General features: G+C 44.9%; 3 protein-coding genes across 13 annotated transcripts in view; 2 read left to right on the top strand and 1 right to left on the bottom strand.

Moving 5' to 3' along the window:
* Positions 1–2991: 2991 nt before the first annotated feature.
* Positions 2992–15116, top strand: arid4a (AT-rich interactive domain 4A). 3 transcript variants are annotated; one of them, XM_061894863.1, is made up of 25 exons: positions 2992–3132; positions 3796–3846; positions 3923–4027; positions 4403–4468; positions 4547–4637; positions 4704–4783; positions 4854–4954; positions 5026–5161; positions 5239–5318; positions 5790–5866; positions 5940–6109; positions 8205–8277; positions 8341–8435; positions 11207–11304; positions 11525–11753; positions 11825–12060; positions 12187–12363; positions 12422–12497; positions 12560–12707; positions 12773–12838; positions 12909–13952; positions 14016–14120; positions 14178–14288; positions 14397–14543; positions 14608–15116. In XM_061894863.1, the coding sequence occupies exons 2-25, from the start codon at positions 3841–3843 to the stop codon at positions 14709–14711; spliced, it is 3621 nt and encodes a 1206-aa protein (XP_061750847.1). In that variant the 5' UTR covers positions 2992–3132; positions 3796–3840; the 3' UTR covers positions 14712–15116. The 3 variants fall into 3 exon arrangements, with proteins under 3 accessions (XP_061750847.1, XP_061750846.1, XP_061750844.1); XM_061894862.1 differs by having other exon boundaries at positions 2993–3132; positions 3923–4033; positions 12912–13952; XM_061894860.1 differs by having other exon boundaries at positions 2993–3132; positions 3923–4033.
* Positions 15104–15985, bottom strand: timm9 (translocase of inner mitochondrial membrane 9 homolog). Of its 2 annotated transcripts, none has more exons than XM_061894963.1 (4): positions 15783–15985; positions 15521–15590; positions 15354–15449; positions 15104–15289 (listed from the first exon to the last, which is right to left on the bottom strand). In XM_061894963.1, the coding sequence occupies exons 2-4, from the start codon at positions 15557–15559 to the stop codon at positions 15155–15157; spliced, it is 270 nt and encodes an 89-aa protein (XP_061750947.1). In that variant the 5' UTR covers positions 15560–15590; positions 15783–15985; the 3' UTR covers positions 15104–15154. The 2 variants fall into 2 exon arrangements, with proteins under 2 accessions (XP_061750947.1, XP_061750946.1); XM_061894962.1 differs by having other exon boundaries at positions 15521–15581; positions 15783–15978.
* Positions 15986–16193: 208 nt separating this feature from the next.
* Positions 16194–22780, top strand: part of kiaa0586 (KIAA0586 ortholog) — a 43744-nt gene continuing 37157 nt past the window's right edge. For 6 of the 8 annotated variants that reach the window (XM_061894849.1, XM_061894852.1, XM_061894848.1 and 3 more), the window contains exon 1: positions 16195–16802. In XM_061894849.1, the coding sequence (XP_061750833.1) occupies positions 16526–16802 (277 nt within the window). In that variant the 5' untranslated portion in view covers positions 16195–16525. Of the gene's footprint in view, positions 16803–22780 lie in introns of all 8 variants that reach the window. The other 2 variants (XM_061894853.1, XM_061894854.1) reach the window with 1 other exon arrangement.

The raw sequence follows: 22780 nt of genomic DNA, 5'->3' as shown, positions 1-22780 counted from the left end.
AAATGGTAAATAAAAACAGAATACAATGATTTGCAAATCTTTTTCAACTCATATTCAATTGAATAGACTGCAAAGACAAGATGTATAATGTTAAAACTGAGAAACTTCTTTTTTTTTTTTTTTTTTGCAACTCACTAACTTAGAATTTAATGGCAGCAACATATTGCAAAAAAATTGGCACAGGGGCATTTTTCCACTGTGTTACATGGCCTTTCCTTTTAACAACACTCCGTAAACGTTTGGGAACTTAGGAGATCAATTTTGTAAGTGGATTTTTTTCCCATTGCTTGATGTACAGCTTAAGTTGTTCACCATTCCGGGGTATCCGTTGTGGTATTTGACGTTTCATGATGCGCGACACATTTTCAATGGGAGTCTGGACTACATGCAGGCCAGTCTAGTACCGGAACTGTTTTACTATGAAGCCACGCTGTTGTAACACGTGCCTTGGCATGGTCTTGCTGAAATAACCAGGGGTGTCCATGATGATGTTGCTTGGATGGCAACATAGTATGTTGCTACAAAACCTGTATGGACCATTCAGCATTAATGGTGCCTTCACAGATGTGTAAGTTACCCATGCCTTAGGCACTAATACAACCCCATACCATCACAGATGCTGGCTTTTGAACTTTGCGTTATAACAATCCAGGTGGTTCTTTTCGTCTTTGGTCCGGAGGACACAACGTCCACAGTTTCCAAAAACAATTTGAAATGTGGACTCGTTAGACCACAGAATGCTTTTCCACTTTGCATCAGTCCATCATAGATGAGCTCGGGCCCAACTAAGCCAGCAGCTTTTCTGGGTGTCGTTGATAAATGGCTTTCGCTTTGCATAGTCGAGTTTTAACTTGCACTTACAGATGAAGAGACTCACTATAGTTACTGACAGTGGTTTTCTGAAGTGTTTCTGAGCCCATGTTGTGATATCCTTTACACTGTGATGTTGCTTTTTGATGCAGTACCACCTAGAGGATCGAAAGTCCATAATATCATCGCTTATATTTACCCTCCTCCCTTCACATCCCATATCCCCGGATTATAAACAACCTAATGTAAATAATCAAATGTACTTCTAGTGTATATACTAGTTCTTATGTTATCTGAACTCACTATGTTCTCCGCTGGCTGTACATATCCTACTAAATAAGACCTACACTGTTTCAATGTCCACATTTCTCTGTTGATGCAATTGTTGATGACTGAAGTACCGATATCAACCAAATTTCCTCATCCCACCCCCCGGATTGTAAATAATGTAAATAATTCAATGTACATACTATGATGATTAATCTGTGTGAAGACTGTATTATGCTGATAGTATATATTTGTACCATGAATTGATTAACGGGACCCCGACTTAAACAAGTTGAAAAACTTATTCGGGTGTTACCATTTAGTGGTCAATTGTACGGAATATTTACTGAACTGCGCAATCTACTAATAAAAGTATCAATCAATCAATGTTCAGTAATTTCTCCAGATTTTTCGACCCTTTTGATGATATTATGGACCTTATATGGTGAAATTCCTTGGAATATCTGGTTGACAAATGTTCTCACGCATTTGTTCACAAAGTGGTGACCCTTGCCCCATCCTTGTTTGTGAATGACTGAACATTTCATGGAAGCTTCCTTTATATCCAATCATGGGTAAATGCCTGTTCACCTGTGGGATGTTCCAAATAAGTGTTTGATGAGCATTTTTCAACATTCTTTTTTGTGCCAGCTTTTTTGAAACATGTTGCAATCACAAATTCCAAATAAGCTACTATTTGCAAATAAAGTTTTCCATCCATCCATCCATTTTTCTACCGCTTATTCCCCTTTGGGGTCGCGGGGGGCGCTGGCACCTATCTCAGCTACAATCGGGCAGAAGGCGGGGTACACCCTGGACAAGTTGCCACCTCATTGCAGAGCCAACACAGAGAGACAAACAACATTCACACTCACATTCACACACTAGGGCCAATTTAGTGTTGCCAATCAACCTATCCCCAGGTGCATGTCTTTGGAAGTGGGAGGAAGCCGGAGTACCCGGAGGGAACCCACGCATTCACGGGGAGAACATGCAAACTCCACACAGAAAGATCCCGAGCCTGGATTTGAACCCAGGACTGCAGGACCTTCGTATTGTAAGGCAGACGCACTAACCCCTCTGCCACCGTGACGCCCTAAAGTTTTCCAGTTCGAACGTTAAATATCTTGTCTTTGCAGTCTATTAAATTAAATATAGGTTGAAAAGGATTTGAAAATCATTGTATTCCGCTTTTGTTTACAATTTACACAATGCGCCAACTTCAATGGTTTTGGTTTTGTAATGAGCTATATACATCCAATCATAGGTTATAATACTTCAATCTGTGATCATGTAAAAAAATAATTTTGAAGAGTTTTGTATTATGTTCTTAATATGATTATATTAAGGTATTATTTTAATATGATTAAATTCAGGCAATATTTTCTTAATGTGATTATATTTAGGTAATATTTTCTTAATAAGATTGTATCCAGGTATTATATGCTTAATATGATTATATTCAGGTGTTCTTATCTTCTTAATATGATTGTATTCAGATATATTCTTAATATGATTATATTCAGGTATTAAATGCTTTGTATGATTATATTCAGGTATTATCTTCCTAATATGAATATAATCAGGTATTAATATGTGCTTAATAGTAGTTGCGAATGACGTGTCCACGTGACGTCAAAGACTAAATGCGTTGAAGTGTGACAGCGTGTATTTTATGGACCGAACTCCAAAAGGAGCGCTGTACTTATTGGGGCGTGGCTTCGCTCCAACAAGGAAGTCCGCTCAGCCAATAGCGACGCCCCTCCGCGAAAAGCCCACCAATGTAGACAAAGTCATTGGCAAGCCACTTCTTACCAGGAAGTGACGCCGCACTGGTCGTCATTTCCCTTGTTGGCGCCGCGTTCGTATCGACCAATGCTAAACCCTGAAACGTTAAGACCAATAACAATCGCGGGATTGCTCAGCCAATCACATTACTTCTTTGCGAACCCCTCCTCCCAGCCAATGGGATGTCGGGAAACACAGCTCGGGACTCAACAGCTTGTTGTTCGTGTATCGCTTCGCAGCCCGAACGAGAGGCAAGCGTCGTCGAATGTGAGTATAAAAATGTCCCTTCGTCCTCCGGAGCATGACCAAAGTATCCTGGCGTCAAACGTGAGGACACTTGAGTTCCACACGAGGCCGTGTGGACGTGAGAAGATGTCCGCCTCGCAGCTTGTGAATTGAATGGCTTGTCTTTGTCAAAACACCAAATTGAAATCAATCTCTCCGCTTTTGTCCTATGTCGCCGATAATGGCGCCGGTAGCTGTCAACTTAGTCCCGCCGTTGTTGACACGGCTTGTTCGGCTTAGATAACAAGACGCTTCAAATCTCCATTCGGTCAACAAACTGGCTAGCATGTTAGCATGCTAGCTAGCTTTAGCCGGGGAGCGGACCGAGAACCCCCGCACTTCTTTCTCGTCTCCTCCGGACCCAGTTCTGCCGGGGGTTTGGCGGCGCTACGAGTACGTCCGTTTGTCCCCCCCCCCCCCCCCCTGCATGGGCGTCGTTGGCAGGGGGAAGTGCGTTCAAGTTAGCCGAGCTAGCTTGAGCTGACATGGCGACGTACGTGATTCACGGGAGCTCGCGGCGACGCGGGAAGCGCAGCCCCGGGTCGTCTTGCTCAAGTGGTGCCTGCTAGCAGACTTGTGGTCCGCGGGTAGGGTGAGCACTGGTGTTAGCTTAGCGCCACTTGACAACTTTGTTTATTGTCGCAGTGATCCACAAGCTCTCGAGCTGGACTCCCTCAAATAACAACAAAGATGAAGGTGAGTTAACTCTGACGTCATCAAGTTCCTTGGACTTCAATGGCCTTTAAACACAAGGTGTGTGTGTGTGAGACAGGCAGCAGACGAGCCTGCCTACCTGACCGTGGGGACGGACGTGAGCGCCAAGTACAGAGGAGCATTCTGCGAGGCCAAGATCAAGACGGTGAAGAGGCTGGTGAAGGTAAAGGTGAGACGTCCGCACACGCCACCTTTTAACCTCTGTCCGCACACGCCGACTGTGACAGGCACGGTCTGTCGCCGCCTGATTGTTTTGCAAGCGTCTTGACACCACGTCTGGTGGGTGCGCTTTGAAGTGTAAGCGTTAGCATGTTGCTGCTTTGTTAGCATCGGCATGAGTTATGTTACGGACCCCCACTTAACAAAATTGAAGTGAGACACCAGAAACGCAAACTTAATCATTCTGGACGTCTGACTCCCATTTGGTTGTCTACTTCCTGCAAACGTAGACCAGGCGCAGTCTTTGTCATAAACAACACGTACGGCGTTCGGGGGCCGAACATATTGACTCCTCCCTTTCTTGCTCTTTTACCTTCAGGTGACTCTGAAAGGTGAAGGCGCAAGTCAGGTGGTCCACGACGACCAGGTCAAAGGTCCACTGAGGGTAAGTGTCACCATGACGACAACGATTGCCGCTACGTTGATGACATGCTGCTCAGCACGTGTGTGTATTTTGGTGCAGGTGGGCTCCATTGTGGAGGTGAAGACTAACGAAGGTTCTTGTAGCGAGGCTGTCATCGGTAAACTGACTGACGCCAGCCTCTACACTGTTGGTAAGTTCACTTTGTCGTTTTTGTGCGTGTTTGTTTGTGTGACTAAACCAAGCTAGTGTGTTTCAGTGTTTGATGACGGCGATGAGAAAACGCTGCGCCGTACATCTTTGTGTCTGAAGGGCGAGCGCCACTTTGCCGAGAGCGAGGTGAGTGTGGGAAACGCTGCTTGCCGCTTTTCCTTCCGGCCATCCTTCACCCTGGCCGTCTTCTCCTCAGACTTTGGACCAGCTGCCGCTCACCAACCCGGAGCACTTCGGCACCCCGGTCATCGGGAAGAAGTCCAACCGCAGCGGGCGGCGCTCCTCTTCGCAGGCGGCGTGAGTGTGGGCAGGAAAAGCGTGTGTGTGGGAGGATGAGGGCAAGGCGCTGATTGCTGGCTGTCCTTCAGGGCCGACGAGGAGAACCTGTCTTCGTCCAGTGAGGACGAAGAGGAGGATGACCACAGGAGACTGCACGACGAGCTGCTGGGGAAAGTTTGCAGCATCAAGACGGAGAGCGAGCCTGGGTCCTGGTATCTGGCTCTGGTAAAGCAAGCTGTGTCTGTGAGAGAGAGAGAGAGAGAGAGAGAAAGACAGAGAAGATGACCATGTGATGTGTGCAGGTGGTGTCTCCAAGCTGCAATGATGAGCTGCTGGTGAAGAAGGATCAGTGTCTGCTCAGGTCCTTCCGTGACGGAAAGTTGTGAGTACATCTGTCCATCGCCTCTGCTTCATGTTTTGTCGTCTTGCTTCATGTTTTGTCTTCTTGCTTCATGTTTTGTCGTCTTGCTTAATGTTTTGTTGTCTTGCTTCCTGTTTAGTCGTCCGCTTCCTGTTTAGTCGTCCGCTTCCTGTTCGGTCGTCCGCCTCCTGTTCGGTCGTCCGCCTCCTGTTCGGTCGTCCGCCTCCTGTTCGGTCGTCCGCCTCCTGTTCGGTCGTCCGCCTCCTGTTCGGTCGTCGGCCTTCCTGTTTTGTTGTCAGTTTCCTGTAGAGTCGCCCGTTTCCTCATTTGTCGTCTTGCTTCCTTTTTGATTGTCTGAGGCCTGCTCGCTTGTCCGTTTTTACTTGGTTTGTTGCTTTGTCATCTACTTCCTGCTTGGTGCCTACTTCCTTTGTCTATTTTCTGCTATGTGGTCTATGTCCTGTTTGGTCATCTACTTCCTGTCTTGCGCAGTCACACGGTAGCCAGGAGACACGTGCATCCCGTCAACTCCATAAACATCAACAAGTCAGACCTTTCCCACATACCTGGTGAGACTTTACCTTCCCACAATGCACCAGAATCTCCTCCCCCCTTCGTCCCACTCTCACATCTCCCCCGTAGGCTTTGTGGCGGCTCAGACGTTTGCCAGGCGCCGGACAGTCCCCGACGCTTGGAAGATGGACATGAGCCAGATTCTGGAGTCCTCGTCCAGCGACGAGGAGGACAAAGGCAGCGAAGAGGAGGAGTTGGACGACGAGCAGGAGAACAGGAAGAAGCTCATAAAGGAAGAGGTGACAGTGATACTGAAACCTTGATTACCGTTGTAACAGCATGCGCTAACAGTTGGCAGGAAATGAAGTAGTGACGATCAGGTCCTCCGTTACAGGTGGCGTATTGACAGTTGCTTGCAAAACATTTGAACGACTAAAGATATTCACCAGCAGCTAGCCTATGTTAGCATTATTGTTGTAATATGTAACAATTTTAGCTCACGTTAGCTCTCCACATGGCTCTCAGGAGCTAGCAACACACAAAGTACATGCTAGGCGCAGGCGTAGTCACATGTTTGCAGCACAACAACATGACTTTATTCACCATCAACATCCTATCTTTACTTGTTGAAATGAAGTGGCCAGTGAGCTAGCATGTCACCAGTGCAGCGATACTGTGTGCACGAGATGCACAGAGGTTTGATATCTAGTGCATGTATGGTCTGTTGACTCCCTTTACTTGGTCCACTTTGTATGGAGTTAGTATAAAACGAAATGAGAATGAAAGGCTTAAAACCCATACTTGCACAACTTTTGTTTGTTTCAGTCGCACAATTTATTTTCATGCCGTTACAAACAATTGTTGGAAATAATTAGCACATAGTTTAAATGTTATGTCGATACTGTTACACGGTCAGCAACACTCACTTCCCACGGCAGCAACACTCACTTCCCCATCAACAACAATGTTAATCGAGCAGACTGTGAGAGCCAACAACGGTTACTTTGGGAAAATGATGATCCAGAACCTTATATTTTTGAGGCCGAACACTAAGACGATGAGCCATAAGTTTAAGAAGTTGACTGCTGCCCGGCGGATGCAGCTTTATTGTGACACTATAGCATTAGCAGCATTGCTAGCTGCTAAACATACAAACTAACCTTTGCACTCTTGCTGGGATGCTGACCAACGGGACGCTGACATAATTCTGTTTAGACGAAGAATTAATCACAATCCTTACGAAAGGTTTAAAAAAGTTTCCGCAGCTGGCGTCAGTTTTCACCACCTCAGGGGATGTGAAAGTGGACCAGTCTGTGGGTTCATGGCCACATTTGTCTACTAGCAGGTGAGAGATGCATGAATCATAATCTAGAATTTACTTTTAGCAAGTTTGAGACCAGCAGAAGCAGCCATCTGCTCAGTGTGTCAACAATAGCACTGTAAGCTAGCATTAGCTCACTGCTATCAATGCGTCGCTAAAATAGTCCTTATAATGATATCACTCATATTTGGTTAATTTTCAGGTCAAGACATGTAAATGGAGTATTATCAGTGCTTTTTCTGGGTGTTTTTAGAGAGTATAATGAGAGGATCCTCAAAATGTTGACTCAATTGTAAGATATTTCTTTACACATTAGAATGCATTAAAACATATATTCTGGTCTTACATAAGGATTCTGAATGATAACAGCACATCTCTTCACAATGTTTGCGTATTTCCAGGATGATCCATAATTGTTTCCAAACAGTGTTTTTGACAGGGCAGTAAAACGGCTGATCAAACAAAACTGAAGTCATGGTCATGGATCCACTAGCTGCGCAAGATAGCTCTCCAATCAGCTAAACAGACTCAATAACTCCACGTTTGGTGAATTTACTGAGGAATTTGTGAAACTGAAACAATACAAAAAGAATGCCATTGTAAGTCAATAATACTAACACAGACACTCGTAAGCGTGTTAGCATATTAGCTAATGCTAACGATGCTAGCTTATTTACATTACAATAGCACGTACAAATATGCATGAGAACACTCTTACTGACATCACACATGGGACGGTTTAGTGAGTAAGAATTATTTTAGTTGTATTGTGAAACTTACAAACATAGCTTGGAGTGGTGATTGAAGAATCCATATGAGTAAGAACGCTATGGACGCCTAAAAGACTGAAATGGAAGGACGCTGCAGCACTTGTCCAAAAGATGGCACCGTAGCACAAACACACCTTTTCAGTGTGTTAAAAAAAGTTTTATCACGCCCTTCAGCGAAGTTTAATCCATGAATTATCAGCACTGTTTTATAAGCACCAGGGTTGAAAGCGTAGGAAGAAAGTTGCGGTTCATGGTTCATGACAATGGTGACTTTTGACTGACACATTTAACGTGTGTGCGCAGCCAGAGGAGGAGGCGGACCCAGATGAGCGGGATCACTTCCTGCAGCAACTGTACAAGTTCATGGAGGACCGAGGTGAGACCTCCACCACCATGATGATCATCTTTGAAGCTTTCTAACCACGTGTGTCTGCTGCAGGGACGCCCATCAACAAGCCTCCAGTTCTGGGTTACAAGGACTTGAATCTGTTCAAACTCTTCCGCCTGGTCTACCAACACGGGGGCTGCCGCAAGGTAACGTCTTCACGCGGCTCATGAAAGACCGAACCATGTGACTGCACGTCCGCTCTGGCCAGTGAGACGTTCTGTAGATACAAGACAAGGAACCAGTGGACGCCTTTAGTCTTTTAAACGTGTGTGTGTGTGTGTGTGTGTGTGTGTGTGTGTGTGTGTGTGTGTGTGTGTGTGTGTGTGTGTGTGTGTGTGTGTGTGTGTGTGTGTGTGTGTGTGTGTGTGTGTGTGTGTGTGTGTGTGCGCGCACGCGTTTGTGAGAGAGGGAGAAGCAGGAACCCTGATGTGACTTTAGCGACGCTTGTGTTCTGTAAGACTTGTGTGTTTGCAAATACACTCGACAATAGTGGGCCCCTGGTTCTTCTGTGTTGGAGCGTCCACTTGCTGGAAGTCCAAGTTGATGTTTTAGACTGGTGTGGGGACTCCAACACGGAACAACAGGAGTGAGTGAACTAGTGGTGAGTGGAGTTGCAGACACACAAATCTGTTTACACTTTCACATTGCTACACACACCTTACATGCAAAAGTCATGTGTCAAAAGACAGCCAATCTTGGTTCACACAAATCTGAATACACGCACACTTTTTCTGCACAAACACTGATCGAAATACAGAGAGATTTTATTTCTTTTACACGCCCAAAACAAAATATATATTTTTTCACACATAGAAATACAGTTTTTTTTTTTTTTCATCACACACTGATTGAGATAGACACACAAATTTAAAACTCACACTCGTTGATTTGATTACACACACACAGATTGAGATACAGACACACAAATCAAAACACGTGCCCATGGATCTAATTTTACACACAGATTGAGATACAGATACAGAAATTATAACACGCACTCATGGATGTAATTATACACACAGATTGAGATACAAACACAAAAAAAACGCACAAATGGATCTGACTACACAAACAGATTGAGATACACACGCAAATTAAAACCTGCACTCATGGATTTGATTACACAAAGATTTAGATAGACATACAAATTAAAACGTGCACACATGGATCTGATTACACACAGATTGAGAGACACACAAATGAAAACCTGCACTCACGGATCTGATTAGATAGAATACGGACACAAATTAAAACCCGCACACATGGATCTGATTACACAGATTGAGATAGACACACAAAACCTGCACATGTAGATCTGATTACACACACAGATTGATATACAGACACACAAATTAAAACCCGCACTCATGGATTTGAGTACACACAGATTGAGAGAGACAAAGGAAAACCTGCACTCATGGATCTGATTAGATTGAGATACAGACACAAAATAAAACCTGCACTCATTGATCTGATTACACACACTGATTAAGATACAGACACAAAACCTGCACACGTGGATCTGATTACACACACAGATTGAAATACAAACACACAAATTAAAACATGTACACATGGATTTGATTACACACAAAGATTTAAGATGGACACACAAATTAAAACACGCACACATGGATCTGATTACACATACACTTTGAGATACAGACACAAATTAAAACACGTACAAATGGATCTGATTACACACACAGATTGAGATACAGACACACAAAACCTGCACACGGGGATCTGATTACACACACAGATTAAAACACGCACTTATGGATCTGATTACACACACAGCGAGATAGACACACAAATTAAAACCCGCACTCATGCATCTGATTAGATTGCGATACAGACACAAATTAAAACTTGCACTCATGGATCTGATTAGCTTGAGATACAGACGTGAATTAAAACCCGCACTCATCGATCTGATTACACACACAGATTGAGATACAGACACACAAATTAAAACACGCACACATGGATCTGATTGCACACACAGATGGAGATACAGACACACAACACCTGCACACATGGATCTGATTACACACACAGATTGAGATACAGACACAAATTAAAACACATACACATGGATCTGATTACACACACAAATTGAGATACAGACATACAAATTAATACCTGCACTCATTGATCTGATTAGATTGAGATACAGACACATTAAAACCTACTCTCATGGATCTGATTACACACACAGATTGAGATAGACACACACCATAAAACCTGCACTCATGGATCTGATTACACACACAGATTGAGATACAGACACACAAATTAAAATGCGCACACATGGATCTGATTACACACACAGATTGAGGTACAGACACACAAATTAAAACCTGCACTCATGCATCTGATTAGATTGAGATACAGACACACATTAAAACCCGCACTCGTGGATCTGATTACACACACATTGAGATACAGACACACAAATTAGAAACCCGCACTCGATCTGATTACACACACAGATTGAGATACAGACACAAAAATTTAAAACACGCACACATGGATCTGATTACACACACAGATTGCAATACAGACACACACATTAGTACACGGACAAGTGAATGGGATTACAGATGCACAAATGCATTTGCAAATATGTAAGCTACAATAATACTTGTATTTGTAGTAATAACATCCCTGACAGACACACGTCTCACTCAACACCCCTGAGAGGTGCCCAAATAGCTATCCAGTATATGCCTTTAATATGGTTCTTTGATGTTAGACCTCCAGAATCAGCATGTCCTCGTCCACGGTGTCAACAGGGTGTAACGTCTTGTCAGCACCCGACACATTATTGTTTTGTTTTGAAAGTCTTTTGACTTTTTGCTAACTATAAGCGCTGTGTATATTCAATTACTTTATCTTTGGGCATCTTGGTCAGATTGAGAGCGGCACGGTGTGGAAGCAGGTCTACATGGATTTGGGCATTCCTATCCTCAACTCTGCTGCGTCCTACAACGTGAAGACGGCCTACAGGAAGTATGTTTGTCGCTATCAATGTGAACAAAACTATTAAGGACAGACAGGAAGTGGCATATTACTCATACAAAACTACTAAGGACAGCCAGTAAAGGACATCATACTCATACAAAACTACTAAGGACAGACAGGAAGTGACATATTACTCATACAAAACTACTAAGGACAGCCAAAAAGTGACCTAATACTAATAAAAAAACTACATGAAATTACGTCACAGGTACTTGTACGGGTTTGAGGAGTACTGCCGTTCCGCCTGCATCACCTTCAGGACTATCCATCACAACAACCCCCGCCCCCCGAAACTGCAGGGCATTCTCAGGATGACGAGGGCGGAGCACAGCTTGCCTGTTGTGAAGGTGGAGCCTGTATCGGACAAAGGCGTGGAGGCGGAGTCAGAGAATGAAAGTGACAAGGAGGAGCTGAAGGAGCGACAGACGTCGCCAAGGGTGAGACGGGTAAAACATGGCAACTGCACGGCCAGCAGCCTCCGTAACAGACTCCATCTTGTCTGTCACAGGGACGAAGGCGATGTGGCGGTATGGCGCCCAAGATGGACACGCCCACCAGACCCGACAAGGCAGGAGAGGAAAGCAGTGACGAGCCAAGGAGGCGCAGCAGCCGACGCCTAGACGAGTCTGAGAGGGGCTCTGATGAGGAGGATGATGAAGAAGATGAGGAAGATGATGAAGAAGAAGATGATGAAGACGAGGAGGAGGAAGCGGAGAATGAGCACGAGAGGAGGCGTGTCCACAGGTTGAAGTTATTTTGATTGTCTCATGTCCATTGTGTGTTCTCTGTCAAACACACCATCAGCAGCTTGTCTCTGTGTTCATCCGCCATTTGAAATACTTTGTTGACATCCACGCTCTCGCTGTAAAGGGGCGGCGAGGAGGGCGAGGGCGAGGACGAAGACGACGACTCTGTAACAGGGACCAAGGTGCGGGTGAAATACGGCCGAGGGAAAACGCAGAAGATCTACGAGGCACACATCAAGAAAACGGACACGGACAACGGCGAGCACTTCTATCTGGTGCACTACTACGGCTGGAACGTCAGGTGAGTGCACGCCCACGTGGCCCACACCTGCACGCCCTAACGTGCGTGTGCCGCGCAGGTACGATGAGTGGGTGAAGGCGGACCGCATCCTCTGGCCCGCCGAGAAAGGATCCAGAAAGAGGAGCAGGAAGAAGGTGAGCGACCACCGTGTCACTTCCTGTCCGGTTGCTCAATGACCTTTCACCCACATGAAAAGGAGGATGTGGACGAGGCGACACTGAAACCCTCGGGAGCCAAACGAGGTCGTCCTCAGCTCAGGACCACGCCCCCCAAGATGGCGAGCAGCGAGGAGCGGGCCAACGGCAAGGGCCTTCGTACGGAGTCCAACATGGCCAACGGAGACAGTAAGACCCGCGTTCTCATCACATGGGCAGCAACATGTAGTCAATGCATGACATTTCCTCTCCAGACGCCACGCGCGGCCGTAGGACCAGGAGGACGTCGGGCGTGTACGACTCAGAAGCCACGTCTAATGGTAAGCCCCGCCACTCCCTTCCTGTCACCGGCCGGCACCTTGGGCACTTACGTGGCCGCCGTTCTCCCAGCAGACGATTCTGGGAATTCATCAGTAGAAAGTGAGCCGGAGGAGCCGCCTGACAAGAAGCTGTCGCCGTGGCATGGGAGGCCCATCGACAGCGCTCTCAAGGAGGAAACGGAGGAAGCGGAGTTAAGTCAGCATCCCAGCACACCGCCATGTCCCAGCGTGCCTCAAGAGGATGCCATAAAAGTTGTCAGCAAAACAGAAGAGGGAGAGGAGCCTCTAGAGGAAGTGGTCCCGCAGGACGAGGACTTGTCTGTGGCACAGGAAGTGGTACCCGAGACGCCGCCTACTGCACAGGAAGTGCCTGCCCACTCTTCCCCGCAGCCCGAGAAGGCCCCGGAGGTGTCCTCCCCTCCGCCTGGAGAGGTGGAAGTGGAAGATGTCAAGTGTGCACCTTTGTCCCCTCCAAACCCCAAAGGGCACCGGGCCACCTGTGAGACTCCTCCCACCACCCCATTCTGCCCCTCCCCCGTACCGCCTCGTGGCGTCCTGAAGAGACCTGATGAGCCGATGGTGGTCCTCCACTGTCTCCCTTTGCAGCACCTCCCCCCAGACCCACCCGCTGCCACCTCCGACACGGACTCTGCCAGCGAGGAGGAGGAGGAAGAAGAAGAGGAGGAAGAGGAAGGGCAGTCAGGCACCAAGGTCCACCCTGACAGAAAGCAGGAAGAGGTAAGCCCCGCCTCCCCCAAATCTTCAGCTACGCCACCCAAGATGTCCCCTGGAAGTCCTGCCAGACCCCTCCCATCACCACTCCACCGCACCGAGGCAGAGGAGGAGGGGCCAGCTGGGATGCCGCCGCAGTCTCCCAAGGCCCTTGGCCCCGGAGAGGAGCCGCAGATGGGCCCTGACGCGCTGGTTTGTCACGAAGTGGACCTGGACGACCCGGACGACAAGGACAAGCCTGGCCCTCCCTTGGAGCCGCCCCAGCACCCCTTTCTCCCTGCCGGCCACCGCCCTGAGACCCCTGAGCCGGAGGTGGGCGGAGTCACCAAAGACGTGGACGCACACTCCACTCCCGATGTGGATGCATCGCTGGAGACCAGAGGTAGGTGTTGCACTCCCCTCGCCCCCTTTGTGGCATTAACCTTGTGAACTTTTGACCCCTCAGGGCAGAAAAGGCTACCTGAGTGCGATGCCAGCCCGTCGGCCAAAAAGCACAAGCGCAACCACAAGCGAGCCAACACGCCCGCCAAGGCGGACAAGAACGGCACAGGTAGGCGCGCAACGCCACGTCATGATGTCACTTCCTGACGAGACGCTTCCTCCTCAGGCCACAGCAGCGACAGCGAGGACCAGTCTGGTCTCTTGTCCAAGCCCAGCAAGTCTCCCACGCCACACACCAAAGACAAGCACGGTTCCTACAAGTGGACCTTCCAGCTCGGTAACGCACGCACGCACGCACGCATGCACGCATGCACGCACGCACGCACGCACGCACGCACGCACGCACGCACGCACGCAGCGGCCACTGAAGGCGTGTCCTCCGCAGACCAGCTGGACAACATGACGAGCAGCCAGAGGATCTCTTTCCTGCAGGATAAGCTGCAGGAGATCAGGAAGTACTACATGAGCCTCAAGTCCGAAGTGGCGTCCATCGACAGGCGCAGGAAGAGGCTAAAAAAGAAGGAGCGAGAAGGTAGGCGGAGCCAACCTCCAAGCCACAGGTGCAGCTGACTCTTGTGTGCTTGTGTGTGTCCCAGTGTCCAACACCACGCCGTCCACCTCCTCAGTCTCCTCGGACACGGCCATGAGCCCGTCCTCTGCCTCGCCCGCTCAGAGCACGGTGGCCGTGGAGTGCAGGTGATGACACGCCCATGCCCCTTTCCAGAGACACCACTGACTCTTAAAACATGGCTGGCTTCTTGCCGGGGGGTCAAAGGTGAACAGCAGGAGCCATTATGCAAATGAGATAACTGCTTCTTCAACTACAAAGTTAAAAAAAAGTTTTTTTTTAGACTTTTTTATGGAATTACAACTTCTATTTTGGTTAAAAATATGAAATATCAGTTTGTGTTCAACATTTGGCAGACAAAATGGTTCCTGACCTCAGCGCCACTCCACTTCCTGTTTTGTACATAAGCCTTGTGCAGACCACCTTGTAAAGATTTATAGTATTTTTAAGAGAACACTTTGTACGCGTTTGTTGCTGGGCCACTGACACACACCATGTGGCCACAGCACTGGTTTCCAATAAAGTTTTTAAATTTCAGTCACATTTTTATTAGCCACATGTTCTATCATCCCCGTTCAGCGAGATTGACCCAGCAGACCCGCTTTAGCCGCCAGTGCCTCGTTCTGTTGGATGTGGTACTCCTGGAAGCGCATTGAGATTCGCTGGGTCATTTTCAGATACTTCTGGAGACAGGACTCCGAGCACACGGACTGAGGGAGTACAAGTTATAGTAAAAAAAAGTCATTGCCGGTCCCGGGTGAAGACTTTCGGTACCTCTTCCGGCCGGACGTCCCTGCTGGTGAAGTCTTTGACGCAGTCCATGAAGCAGTTTTCTGTCACCTTGTTGTACGTCCCCAAAAACTCTTTGAACTGAAACCAGAAATGACGTCAACGTGTCAGACTAGTAATGAAAACAACTCGGACGGAAGTGTTTTGTTTACCTGTTTGACCTGGTCCGACTCGGTCACCTGAACCGCCATGTTTGGCAACCTGCAAGTGACACTTTAAAACCTGTAGTCAGATAAATGATCGGAAACACAAGGGCATGTAGCTACAAGCCAAAGTGGCTAAAATGTAGTTAACCGGCGAGCTACTACTGCTGTTTATAGATGCCCGCTCTAGTCCCACATCCGGTGACCGAATTAAAACCCTTTCAGCTTCATGCTCGCTAACACGACGCAAATAAATACATTTTCTTCTCACCTGCGTCAGCTTGAGGCGAGTGAAGGACGAAAGAATGGACCGGAAGTGTGTCCTCTTAAAGTGTATACCGGATGTATGAAAATACATAAAACAGAACCTGAAACCTAACACGAAAAAATGTGGTCAAGATATATTAAACAAAAAATCCTAAAGACAATACATTAGAGAAAGTAAACGCTTAAACGTGGACCTAAAAGCCAGTAGGTGCGCCACTGAATATACCCCCGGGGGGCGTACTACTGTAGTGGTTTAATGTTCCGATCTATAAATGTCACGTAATAGTTCATGCTGTATGTACTGTACATTTAATGGATGTAATGACTTATTTTTTTTTTAACATTTCATTAAAATGATCATAGAAATGACAAACATTAACAAAATCAACAGAGAGCAGAGAGACACATCGTTACGGACGCTTTTCCGCTCGGGACCGGAAGCGATCTTTGGTTCCAGCAAGCGTTCACTTAATATGCTCAGACACTTTTTCCTCACTACCTTTTTTGAGTTTGCTACAAAGACACGCTTTAAAACTACACGAGATACATTTTATTGACGTAAACATTTTTTTCCAGCGCTTGTCTGAGTGCTTTTACATGACACAATTTCAGCGGGAACTCTGAAGCCGGTTAGCGGGGAATGAGCTAACACGTTAACCTCGTCGTCTCCAGGGCGATTTTATAGTTAATTAAAAACATTGTTTTGTTTCATATGTTTGATATTGAGTTTTATTTGGGGAAAAAAACATGTTGTCTCAGGCCGTCCGCGGAGACGTGGGTCAGAACCAGCACTCTTTCAATTCTGACACTACTGACAGCGGGGAACTTCTCATGCGCTCCACTCGGGCTTTTATCGCCGCAAGTAGCCTTGCCACTGGGTCGGCGACCGGTCCCGTGCGGTTAACTATCCGAAAACTGTCCGACGACTACCGGCCGATCTCCAAACAAGGGAAGCCGCGGTCGAGACTTCGACAAGAGCCAGACACCGGAGCCCCTCCGCGGACATCAACCGACTTTCAGCCCGGTGAGTTTTTTTTTTTTTAACTCAAATTGTATGTTACTTATTTTTTTTGCCTTTGAATATTGCTCAACTAAATTTCATTCTGTTTGTCTAAATAGTGTTTTAACATTCAGTGCAAATATCCGTTGCTTCAAACCGCAACACTCACTTCCGGTTTACCCGTGTCACTTGACTGCAGGCGTGACACCTCATTGGCTCGTTTTGGAGATTGCTTCTGGCTTGCTCTACCGGAAGTGTACGGAATTGTTTTTCATATTGGAACGCTTAAACATTATATACAGTTGTGATCAAAATTATTCAACCCCCACACAATTTTGGAGTTTTAGCAAGTTGGACATTTATTCCGTATTTTGTTTATAGTCATATCAAATAAAGATGCATTAAATACACAAATGCAACTTGAATTACAACATATTTTGTAACATACCAAACAGTGTAATTTCTCTTAATACCTCATTGACAAAATTATTCAACCCGTTGAAGACCATAACTCTTAAGAACAGAATTTGAATAAGGTCTTTTCAATCAGGTGTTGAAAACACCTGTAGATGTGATTAGAACCATAACGAGCAACAATTAAACTGATTGAAAAAGACTGTGACGCTCAGCTTCTTGTAGATGGTCAATAGTGTATTTGCAACATGGTGAAGTCTAGGGAGTGGTCGAAGTCAAGAGAGGAGGTAATTTCGCTTCATTAGAAAGAATATGGATATAAAAAAAATAGCAAAGACATTGCACATTCCAAGAGACACAGTTAGGAGCATAATTCGCAAGTTTAAAGCTAAAGACACAGTGGAAACACTAGCTGGGTGTGGTAGAAAGAGGATGCTGTCTGCAACTGCTGTCCGGTATTTGAAGCGTACGGTGGTGAAAAAACCTCGGGTAACAGCTGAGGAACTACAACAGGACATTGCAGAGGGGGGAATGCAAGTTACGTCCCAGACAATAAGGTGCGCACTACGAGATGAAGGCCTCCATGCCAGAACTCCCAGGCGCACCCCACTTCTGACTACTAGGCACAAGAAAAATAGACTCCAGTATGCCAAAAATCATCTGGACAAACCCCAAAGGTTTTGGGAAACTGTTCTATGGAGTGATGAGACAAAAGTGGAACTCTTTGGGCCTATGAATCAACGTTATGTCTGGAGGAGAAAAAGTAAAGCTTACAAAGAGAAGAACACCTTGCCTACTGTTAAGCATCGTGGGGGGTCAATCATGCTCTGGGGCTGTTTCTCTGCCTCAGGTACCGGGAATCTCCAGCACGTTCAAGGCATTATGAATTCTATTTCCTACCAGGATATATTAGCTGCAAATGTCATGAAGTCAGTGACGAAGCTGAGGCTTGGGAGACGTTGGACCTTCCAACAGGACAACGATCCCAAGCATACCTGTGGCTCCGAAATGACAACACTGGCACGGCTTCTTAAAGACGGGCTCTTTACTTGAGTTTATGCCGTGAAAACTCGTGGCCGCCTGCCACTTTAGAGGTTCTTGTGCAACTTGTTCAGCTAGCCAAATGTTCTTGCTGCTGCTGATGACTCAAAGTCTTTTCCATGTCTGCAACCCCAAATACTACACCAAAATCTCGCAAGAATAGCGGTGTGACAAAGGAAATAAATTGCCCTTTTTATAGTAACCAAATGTGTCTTATTTACAAAAAATATAACATGAATAACAACCATAATAATTTTCAACAAAAAATGTTAACCCTTAAAACAAAACATTTTAAGTGTAAGTTTCAACAACACTTACAATACCTCCAAATCAACATCAGAGTGGTTTCATAAGAAGGGCTGGAAGACTCTGGAGTGGCCTTCACAGTCGCCAGACCTAAATCCTATAGAAAACCTGTGGTGGGACTTGAAGAAGGCAGTTGCAGCACGCAAGCCCAAGAATATGAATGAACTGGAGGCCTTTGCCCAAGAGGAACGGGCTAAAATCCCTGTTGATCGTTGCAAGAAGCTTGTGTCCGGTTATGTATCACTTTTGAAGGATGTAATTACTGCCAAAGGGTGTTCTACTAAGTACTTAAGATGCATGTAACTAGGGGGTTGAATCATTTTGTCAATGAGATATTAAGAAAAATGTCCTGTTTTGGTATTTTGGAAAATACAGTGTTACAATTTAAGTTGCATTTGTGTATTTGACACATCTTTATTTGATATGACTATAAACAAAATACGGAATAAATGTCCAATTTGCTAAAACACCAAAATTGTGTGGGGGTTGAATACTTTTGATCACAACTGTATTGAAAATATGCAAACAAAACAAAGCATTGAAATGTATCCCAATATTACATATATTTTAGTAGTTTGACCAGTCAACATACATCCTTCTACAAAGTAAAGTAAGAAACCATACAAAATAGTTAAAGAAACAACTACAAAGAAATAAAATACATACAGATACAAAATATAGGATTATCTGAAAAGACAATAATTTTGGGTTTCTCTATTTTTAACCATTTTCCAAGATACATTAATAATTTGAAATCACAAATCCAATGGTAGAATTTGGATGTCTAGAAATCGACTTTTAGCGCTTGTCTCTTTATTTCTTTAACTTCAGGAAAATTGGATAAGTAATATATATTGTCTTTATTTTCCCTATTTCTATGTGTGGAGATTGTTTTGCGTACTTTTTAACTGCATTTTTTTGTATTTGAATTTTGCGAACTGGATTTATTTACATCAAATTATATTCATTGATTAACATTTGTGAGCCAAATGGTGTGTTCTTACAAAAAGGTGTTTAAAAATCCAGTGTAAAAAATTCAGCGCAGAAATATTTGTTGTTTACAGGAAGTGAGTCACTTCATTAGAACAAATATTTCTACTCTAAATTCTTAATTATTTTACACTGATTCATTTATTTTACGCATAATTTATTTTTGTTACTAAATTTTAAAACACGCATAATTTGATGTAAAAAAAAAAAAAAGATCAGTTTGCAAAATTCAGTTCCATAAATTTAGTGTAGTAAAAAAAATTCTAATCAAGACACAACTTAACCTCCATAGTGGGTCTTGAGTCTTTGAAGCAACAAATACAAATATTACACTTGGAACATTTTTTGTTTGCCATATGAAAAACTAAGTTTTCTTTGACAGAAAGGGCATAAAACAAACAAATAACAAATTAATAAACCAGCGTATCTTAAAAGTCTTAAATTATACAAATGGGATTTAAGGCCTAATAAATGTTTAAAATTCTCCCAAAATTTTATTCAAGTTATTAAATACAATTTTGAAAGGTCTTCAAAAATCTATTAACATTACTTTTTTTCTAAATGTGCATAAACTCCAAGAGAGGAGCCAGATGAGGTGGTTCAGTCATATGGTCAGGATGCCACCCGACCTCTTCCCTAGGGAGGTGGTTGGGCACGTCCGACCGGTAGGAGGCCACGGGGAAGACCCAGGATACGTTGGGAAGACTATGTCTCTTGGCTGCCCTGGGAACGACTCCGGATCTCCAGGGAGGAGCTGGATGAAGTGGCTGGGGAGAAGGAAGTTTGGGCTTCCCTGCTTAGGCTGCTGCCCCCGCGACCCGACCTCGGATAAGCGGACGAAGATGGATGGATGCATAAACTTCAGTCTTGCCTTTAAATTTTTGCTATTTTGAGGACGCGATTACATAACTACAAAACGGAACTCAAGTAGGCTTCTTATGCTGCCAGGTGAGAATAAGTCACATACTACCCAGTGTGCTTTGCGCACGCAGCACTGTGTTGTTACAGCTTAGCGATCCAAAAACTGCCAACAATACTCCGTTGACATCTTATGACTTGAAAGTGAACCAGCAATTAGTGATCTTGTTATTTTAGGCGCTAACGCAGAAAACCTACTTATAGCAGCGCCGTGATCACACAGCTTGTGCGGCTATATTGACATTATCGACTGGTGAGCTGTGAAAGTTTATTTTAGATGATAAATTACGCCAGTCGGCTGTCGATGTGAAATGGGTCTTAAATTGTACTTACTATGGTCTTAAAAGGTCTCATAAAGTTTTACATGTGACTTTTTGAAATCTGCAGGTAGGTTGGATCTAGAGATTTAAGTGTTGAAAGTTACAAACAAAATGTTTGACTTATTTTTAACACTTTTGACTGGGAACCTTTTGGATCCCCCAATATTTTATTTTTTTTAACCTCATTGTACAAAAAATAATAATGAATCAAAATCTATGTCTTCATGAATTATTGACATTTTTAAGCCTCCATTTATTTCACATCAAATATTCCATTCAAGTACTTTGGAGTCTTGTTTACAAATGAGGGAAGAGTGGATTGTGAGATCCACAGGTGGATCGGTGCGATGTCTGCAGTGATGCAGACCTTGTATCGGTCTGTCGTGGTGAAGAAGGAGTTGAGCAGGAAGGCAAAGTTCTCAATTTACCGGTCTATCTACGTTCCCATCCTCACCTATGGTCTTGAATTTTGGGTTATGACCGAAAGGACAAGATCACGGGTACAAGCGGCCGAAATTATTTTTTTTCCGTCGGGTGGCGGGGCTCTCTCTTTAGAGATAGGGTGAGAAGCTGCATCATCCGGGAGGCGCTCAAAGTAAAGCAAGACTGGGCTTCTCTATTAGGCTGCTGCGCCTGCGACCTGTCCCCGGGTAAGCGGAAGAAAATGGATGGATGGAGGGAATTATTCCACTTTGAACATATTTTTTGTGGAAAGGAATGTCTATTTTGTGTTTGCTATATAAAAAAACAATGTTTTCTCTGACACTTCTATGGCCATTCCTGCCACATGTGACTAACTGCTTCTGGTTTTAAGTGTTTCTCTTTCAAGAATGACTCGTATGCCTCTTGAGAGACTCTACAGCCATTAAAGGCCTACTGAAACCCACTACTTCCGACCACGCAATCTGATAGTTTATATATCAATGATGAAATATTAACATTGCAACACAAGCCAATACGGCTGGTTTAGTTTACTAAATTATAATTTTAAATTTCCCGCGGAGTTTCTTGTTGAAAACGTCGTGGAATGATGACGCGTGCGCGTGACGTCCCGGGTCGCAGGGGACATATTAGCGCAGCACCATTTGCGGCTAAAAGTCGTCTCTTTTCATGGCGCAATTACACAGTATTCTGGACATCTGTGTTGCTGAATTTTTTGCAATTTGTTCAATTAATAATGGAGAAGTCAAAGTAGAAAGATGGAGGTGGGAAGCTTTAGCCTTTAGCCACACAAACACGGTGTTTCGTTGTTTAAAATTCTCGAAGGTGAAGCTTTACTATGGATCAGAGCGGTCGAGCGAACATGGTTACCGACCACTTGTCAACAGTCAGGTTTCGGTGAGAAAATTGTGGTAAAAAGTCGCCTCTTACCGGAGATCAGCTGAGCTTGCGCAGTCCATGCAGCTGCCGTCGACTTCCCTCAGAGACTGGTGTCAAGACACCCGTGGACAAACCCCTCCGACTATCAGGTACTATCTAATCTCACTAAAACACTAGCAACACAAGAGAAAGATAAGGGATTTCCCAGAATTATCCTACTAAATGTGTCTTAAAACATCTGAATCTGTCCCAATGCAATCGCCTTTTTTTTTGTTATTTTTATTTTTATTTTTATTTTTTTTTCTGGTCCTTCGCTATCAATATCATCATCCACAAATCTTTCATCCTCGCTCAAATTAATGGGGAAATTGACGTTTTCTCGGTTTGAACAGCTCTTGCTGCTGGAGGCTCCCATTAAAAACAATGTGAGGACGTGAGGAGCCCTCACCCTTGTGACGTCATCGTTTGCGACTTAAGGTAAAGGCAAGACTTTTTTATTAGCGACTAAAAGTTGCAAACTTTATCGTCGATGTTCTCTACTAAATCCTTTCAGAAAAAATATGGCAATATCGCGAAATGATCAAGTATGACACAGAATGGACCTGCTATCCCCGTTTAAGTAAGAAAATCTCATTTCAGTAGGCCTTTAAATGCTGCACGCCATTCCTGCCACATGTGACTAACTGCTTTTGG

Source organism: Nerophis ophidion, linkage group LG03, assembly GCF_033978795.1.
Source record: "Nerophis ophidion isolate RoL-2023_Sa linkage group LG03, RoL_Noph_v1.0, whole genome shotgun sequence".
In the NCBI taxonomy this organism is placed as follows: domain Eukaryota; kingdom Metazoa; phylum Chordata; class Actinopteri; order Syngnathiformes; family Syngnathidae; genus Nerophis; species Nerophis ophidion.
This window is presented reverse-complemented; position numbering and strand designations above follow the sequence as displayed.

Bases quoted from the DNA above. Each gene is read 5' to 3' on its own strand.
- timm9 (XM_061894963.1), bottom strand. From the start codon at position 15,559: ATGGCGGTTCAGGTGACCGAGTCGGACCAGGTCAAACAG. The intron at 15,450-15,520 runs GTAAACAAAACA...TTCTGGTTTCAG, and splicing joins AGTCGGACCAGGTCAAACAG to TTCAAAGAGTTTTTGGGGAC. The intron at 15,290-15,353 runs GTACCGAAAGTC...GTACTCCCTCAG, and splicing joins GGGACGTCCGGCCGGAAGAG to TCCGTGTGCTCGGAGTCCTG.
- arid4a (XM_061894860.1), top strand. The intron at 6,110-8,204 runs GTGACAGTGATA...GTGTGTGCGCAG, and splicing joins AGAAGCTCATAAAGGAAGAG to CCAGAGGAGGAGGCGGACCC. The intron at 8,278-8,340 runs GTGAGACCTCCA...TGTCTGCTGCAG, and splicing joins CAAGTTCATGGAGGACCGAG to GGACGCCCATCAACAAGCCT.